This window comes from Notamacropus eugenii, chromosome 2 (genome assembly GCF_028372415.1).
Source record: "Notamacropus eugenii isolate mMacEug1 chromosome 2, mMacEug1.pri_v2, whole genome shotgun sequence".
In the NCBI taxonomy this organism is placed as follows: Eukaryota; Metazoa; Chordata; class Mammalia; order Diprotodontia; family Macropodidae; genus Notamacropus; species Notamacropus eugenii.
Window position 1 is genome coordinate 162,317,955 of NC_092873.1, and position 6,851 is coordinate 162,324,805.

A 6,851-nucleotide genomic window follows, 5' to 3' on the forward strand; every position below is an offset into this window, starting at 1 on the left:
TTTAGCTATTGTAACTCCAGATCCTTGCACAAAGAAGGCACATAAATGTTTCTTAACAGACTGACTGTCAATATCATGGGACATTTTTTTTAAACAATAAAAAATTGCAATGGATCAAAACTCATTTTTAGCATCCTCTGCCTTTTAATGTGAATATTAAATAATGTTTAATATTCTAATGGATCAGTGTTCTCATTGATCATAACACATTTTGCCAGTTCATTACATTATACTCTTATCCGAGTCTTTAAACACATAGATTCAGTGCAGGGAGCATTCCCAAGGAGCTAAGGATGTTCAAATTCTCCTGACATGACAAGGAAATTAATGGCACTGAAGGGCTATCCATCCATTATCTCTCACTCTTCTCATGTGACTAGTCCATCTTTCTTGATCACATATTTCTTTGATAGCATACTTTAATGTCATTTCTTCTCCTCAAGTTTACTAAATGTCTTTTTTATTTGTTTCAGTTCAAGACTTTCAAATCTTCATACATTTTTATCAACACATTCATCAAAGGCATTCTTAAGGAAGATATTAGAAGGGAATAGGCAGGCTTTTTCAAATACTACCCACACAACTTAGCCATAAAAATATTAATTGAAAGATTCAAAGAATAAGAAATCTCACTGTGCTTATTTTTGATGATTTTTTTTTAAAAAGCACATTTCATGTGGTCAAGCAAAACGCTGCCTTAAAGATTCAAAATCTTTTAATAAGCTAGCTCCCATGTATATACCAAAGTTATACAAGACACTTGGTCGTCTAATCCATAATATATCAAATGAACCACAACAGAGAGGTATGCTCACCAAAGATTTTTTCTATTAACACGAATGAGATTCAGTATAAAGAACAAGTCAAAGAGGGGGAATGAGTTCCTATAGCTGTCCCAGTTTGCAGATGATAATATTTTGTTTTCCCAAACCCCAGAACAGCATGAAGCTGCCTACTGAGAACTCTAATAACTCAAAAAAGCCTAAAACAAAAAAAAAAAAAACTAAAGTAAACTAAATTAAGAACTTGTGTATCAATGTGTGTAAATGCATACACACTGAACTGATACTGAAAATGGAAACAAGCTGAGTTCTGAAAGTTCAGAACAGGAGGAAGAAAGTTTGCTAGATTTTATTCCTTTAATAATATCAAGTTTCCCCTGGAAAAAATGTTACATTTTCCATAGCAATATTCTGCTTGTGACACTATAAATATCAAATGATACTCTATCTTTTTACTGCTTCTGGTGTTATTTTATTATTTAATTATTGTTATTTTATTATATTACTTTATTAGATATATTTATTTATTTCAAAGGAATTAAAATAGAATCATGCTATTATTTCAATGCCAGAGAAATTAAGAATACTACCTAGTATTTTAAAAGCCATGAACTAATAATAATGCTTTTTAAATTGTGTGTATCAGGATGCTCAAAGCTTTAAAAACTTATTATTTTGTTAAAATATACATGCCTTTTTTGGTTAAGCAAAAGATTCACCAATTCTTCATAAACCATTATAGAACATGATACCATTGTACTTTTAAATACTTGTCAGATTGGGGAAAGGGTAAATTACAGTTTTAAAAAACCATAAGAAAAACAAGTAATCATACCTTAATTTGTGCAAATGGTCTTTCATAACCTCCAACATAAAGAAGGCCAACATTCTGGGGAAGCAGCCTATAAGTTAAAAAATAATAATTTTCTTATCAACATTTCTGAAAAGGATAGGTACTGTAATAAAACCAGTATCTATGCTACTTTTATGTAATGATAAAATTAGTAAAAGAATCATTCTGTTATTCCATATTACAGTAGGTTAAAGAAGGTATCTGCTAGAAATAAAACCTAAATACAGAGCATTTTAACCTAAAAATAAATAATTCTAGTAAAGTCACTATCTATAGAAAAGAAGGGTAAAAAGAATTTGTTTTTTAGTGAATTATTGTCTGAAACATTACTAATATTAAACAAGATTTTACCAGTATGCACAATCCTAATAGAGGCAATTTGTTAAAATGCTATTAGTATTGTTAAATATTTGTTATCTTTGGACTCCTCCCTTTCTTTGATCCCTATACAAGTTACCAAATTCTACTGGATGCTTGTTTCATAATCTTGTTTATCTACTTATTTTATATTACAACTAACACCAATCTCTCTCATGATACAACATTTGAATTACTTTAATAATGTTCTAAGTGGTCTTCCTTTAACTTAATCCAACTTGAGCACAGTAGTAGGATTTAACTTATCAAACTAAAATATTACTATCATCCTGTATATCACTTTACCGTTTAAAAACTTCAAATAGCTACCCACTACTTTTAGGATCAAATTCAATTTTCTCACCCTGTTAGTGAAGAGAAGTTCTATAATCTAGACCAAATTAACTATTCCACCTTATATGGTAATACTATCATATGAAAATCCTCTGCAGTAATTGAGCTGATCCCTTTCCCACTCCCAATAGCTTATCCTTTCTCCTCTCCATCCTCAAATTATCTTATGTTGATATTAGATCCTCAGCAAAATATAAATACCTTGAGGGCAAGAACTGTTTTGGTTTTGCCCCAGATTTTAGCAGACTGTCTAGCACAGAGCAAGCACTTAAATGCTTGGTGAATTTCCTCAGAAAAGGTTGTTTTCACTTCTACCCTTTTGCTCATATTGTTCCAACAGATGAAAAATTCTACTCCCTCAGCAAAAACTAAATAATCTTTACTCTTTCAAGACCCCTATTTCTTCCAGTTTAATTAGTCTATACTACTCTTAGTACTATAATACTAAGATCTTCACTTACCCCAACTTATGGTAGTATTTGTATATGTATTATTTTCCAAAACACATATTTTGCTAACTGATCAGAGGCTGCCTCACATTGTTCTCTATCTCCTTCCTTTGCATGTATCTTGTCTCTCTCCAATGAGAGTAGACATTTCTCAATGGCAGGAATAAGTCTAATATTTTTCTCAAAAGGACTACACTCAATATAGGGTAATCAATAAAGTTTTTGAATTTAACCAAAGTAATAGGGTTCATAATATCAATAAGAGAAGATGAATTCCCTATAGAGTTCTTCTAGATGTTCCTGTTTGGATTTGACTTTGGATCAAGCGTCAGAAGCACCAATGAGAACCATGGGAATTCTAAAGAGATCATTTGGTATACATTCTCTCAATTCTCCTCTTCTATGGCTTTGCGTACGCCCCACCTCCAGCTCCCTTTCTAAAAGCAATTTCACCTATTCTTCTCTACTTCTTTTTCTGTCTTGGAGGAACATTTGTTTCTATGCCAAGTGAAGATTAATATTTCTTCGTCCTTAATACCACTTCTCCAGATCATTACTCCAGCAATCATCCCTTTTCCCTAATGGACACATCTACAATTATTCCTATACCGATGGCTCCCAGTCATCGGCTTGCAAATCTTCTCAGATCTACTTTGATATTTTCCCATAACAAGTTCATCTTGCTACTTTTCGCTGCCAAACTTCTTGTGCCTCTATTTCCTCTATCTACTTACCCTTCAAACTATATGCAGTCTGATTTATATCCCCACAATATTGAAATTGTTTTCTCAGATTCATCTACGACTTATAACTGCTTTATAACCAAATCTAAATGCAAAGGCTTTTCCTCAGTATTCATCTTTTTAAAAAATCTCTCTGAAGCTTCTGATACTTCTGAACATACTGCTCTTTTCAACAGTAAAATGGAAAATGCCTCAGCTATGCAATATGGGGTGGCAAATAAAAAACAGTCAAGGACATTTATTAATAATGTAAATTTAATGTTAGACACTTTGGCTGTTTATTTATTTGGCTGTGTATAGAATGCTTTAAAATCTTTTTACAGTAAAGTTAGTTATTGTTAATATACTTAGAAACCCCCCAAAAAGGAGAGAAACAAGATTGAAAATTTGACAAATGTATCTTAATTACTTTCATAACCTTGTAGAAAATGTCAGTGGTTTGTTTTTCATGTTTTCCCACCTAAGTTGCAAACCTCTGAACTATGTTTTTTGCCGCTTAAAAAAAAAAACTGTATGGATGCTTCATTTTTCAAATTTTTTACCTTTTCATTCTTGTCACTCTTGCTCCTTGACTTAACAGTGAATTACTACCTGGCATTTGATTGGGCTTTCAAACGCAATATAATTTGAAGACTTGCTAATAATTCTTTAGAAAATTCTAGTCTATATTTCCAATTTTAAAAATGAGAGCTGTTTCTGAAATATTTTTCTTATTTTAAAAAATGCCAATACACTCAAAATGCTATGTTTGAGGTTGAAAAGTTATTGTGTAGGCAACTAAATAAGACCAGGCACTTCAATAATTAAGCTTTTTTCATTAAAAAAAAAAAAAAAGGAAATAAATCCAGGTATAAGATACTGTGAAAAACAATAGCGTCCATTACATTTTCAGAAAAAATAAATCAACAGACAAATATTTTGCCTGTATTGTTTTAAACACAAAGGGGCAAATACTGTATCTTGTAGAAACAAGAAAACTCCAGAGTAGTACCTGGAAAAATTTAGAACACATAGGAAAAATCAAGTTAAGAATAAGAGTGAACTTAAATAAAAATAAACCCATTCACCCCAAAATATACTGACAAATTGTGACAGAAAAATATTTATTTAAAAAAAAACAAAAAAGTTGTTTTAAAACCAAAGCAAAATGAAAGAAAAACAGAACAGCTAATAAACCATATTCTTTGGTAGCCACATTCCCATTATCAAAAAGACAATGCTAGTGGCCTTACAGTTAACAACACTATTCAAATATGTCAAAAACTGGGTTATGAGTACATCATCTTCAAGGTCCTAAATGGATAACTATTCCTTTATGACTAAGGAAAAGATAGTCACAGTATATCATGTTGCTGATGAATAGATATATTAAATCTGTCACTTCACTCCTTAAATTTCTGCAGGGGAAGAAAGAGATACAGCATACAGAAGCACTCAAAGAGTTAACTGGTCAAGAAACTAAAGGTCCTTCTTAGAAGGGCAACAATCACAGAAAAATCAATCTACAATTCTGAAAGAGGTATAAGATGAGGTCTTTAATTCTAGATAAAACCAGTCAAACCCTGGAATTTCAATCTAGAATAAAGTAGATGAGGACAGAGGATTCAAATGGAATGTCAAAGCTATCTCTTTAATTAGGGAATTAGAGAGGCAACAGAGGATAACAGTTCTTGGGGTTATGAAACAGTTGGGTGAATGAGAAAACTACAAAGCTAAAGTCCTGAAACACTGGTTATGACCAGGCAGCTAGAAAAACTTTTACTCTTAACATGATTCAAGGAGAGTAAGAAAAAAATACTCTACTTAAGCTTGAGAGAAAAACCCAATAAAGCAGCCTCCACACTGTTGTCTTCGTAAGCTTAAAAGCTAAATGATAATAAAATCAAAACCTGGAACCAAACAGTACACTAAATAGTACTAAAAACATAAATGCGCAATAATAATTCTTTGTTAGTTTGAGCCTGGACTATTTCACAAAAGCAAGCCAGTTGTCAAAAGGGAAATAGAAAAGGTTAGAACAAATCCATCATCATTACTAAGGGAAAAATGAAAGCAAATACTTTGATAAGTCCCTAATGCCATCTTCATATATGAAGAAAGTATAAATGAGTTTTCAAAAGAAATACATACTGTGGGATTAAAACAAAAACAAAACAGCACAAGTCAAATGAGCCAAGCAATTATCTAGAGTTAAGAGTCTATGCTGTTCCTTTCTTGTTTTTATCTTTTTGTTCTTTTTTAAAAAAATCCAAGTTATCAGTATAACACAACTTTTCATATTTCTACTATAAGGGAGGTGATGTAAAAACTTTTCAAACCAAAAAAACTCAAGTACTCAAGTACAACTAATAGTAAAATTTTGAGACAGGCAAAAAATAAAGTGAAACAAATACAAGTATCAGGATAGAATAAGATTGAAAAGAGATGAATAAGCGGAATAAGGTGGGAAAAAATATTAGCAGAAAAAGGAATTATGGCAATAAACTGTTGCCATAAATGAAATAAAGAATATTTATAAAAACTAGAATCCATAAAGAAATGTGTTGCATGGATAAAAAGCTTAAGACAAAGTGGTAATATGGCAATTGCTATCTCCCTATCTCCTGGAAATACACAACAGATAAGACACATTCTATTATGACAGAACCCCGAACTTTTCTCTTTTCCAAAGTTCTTCTAAAGTAAATTCCTTATTCTAAAGAACCTGATATTTTGATTGGTTAGACAGTCACTTACATGAAATGGTATAGTCTCGTTACAAAATGTAAAAGAGATAATTTTGATTACATAAAATTAAATACTTTTTTTGCACAAACAAAACCAATGCAACTAAAATTAAAAGGAAAGCAGAAGAGGGGGGGAATTTGGCAACTATCTCTGATAAAGGCCTCAATTTCTCAACTACATAGAGAATTGAGTTAAATTTATAAGAATACAAGTCATTCCCCAAATGATAAATGGTCAAAGGATATGAACAGGCAGTTTTCAGACAAAGAAATCAAAGCTATGTATAGTCATGTAAAAATGCTCTAAATCACTAATGATTAGAGAAATGCAAATTTAAAAACTGAGTTACCACTTCACACACACACACACACACACGACTAATATTTCAAAAAAAGGATAATGATAAATGTTGGAGGGCATGTGGGAAAACTGGGATGCTAATGTACTATTGGTGGAGTTGTGAACTAATCCAACCATTCTGGAGAGCAATTAGGAATTATTCCCAAAGGCCTATAAAACTGTGCGTATCCTTTGATACAGCAATACCACTGCTAAGTCTCCATCCCAAAAAGATTTTTTAAAAAAG

At 31.7% G+C, this 6,851-nt stretch overlaps 1 protein-coding gene across 5 annotated transcripts in view; it reads right to left on the reverse strand.

Annotated features, from left to right (window-relative positions):
• Nucleotides 1-6,851, reverse strand: part of RNGTT (RNA guanylyltransferase and 5'-phosphatase) — a 386,087-nt gene that overhangs the window by 69,669 nt on the left and 309,567 nt on the right. For all 5 annotated transcript variants that reach the window (XR_011974408.1, XM_072642803.1, XM_072642804.1 and 2 more), the window contains one exon: nt 1,618-1,684. Coding sequence is in view for 4 of the 5 variants with exons in the window: in XM_072642803.1 (XP_072498904.1) it covers nt 1,618-1,684 (67 nt within the window). In the remaining variant the exon portion in view is untranslated. The remainder of the gene's footprint in view (nt 1-1,617; nt 1,685-6,851) is intronic.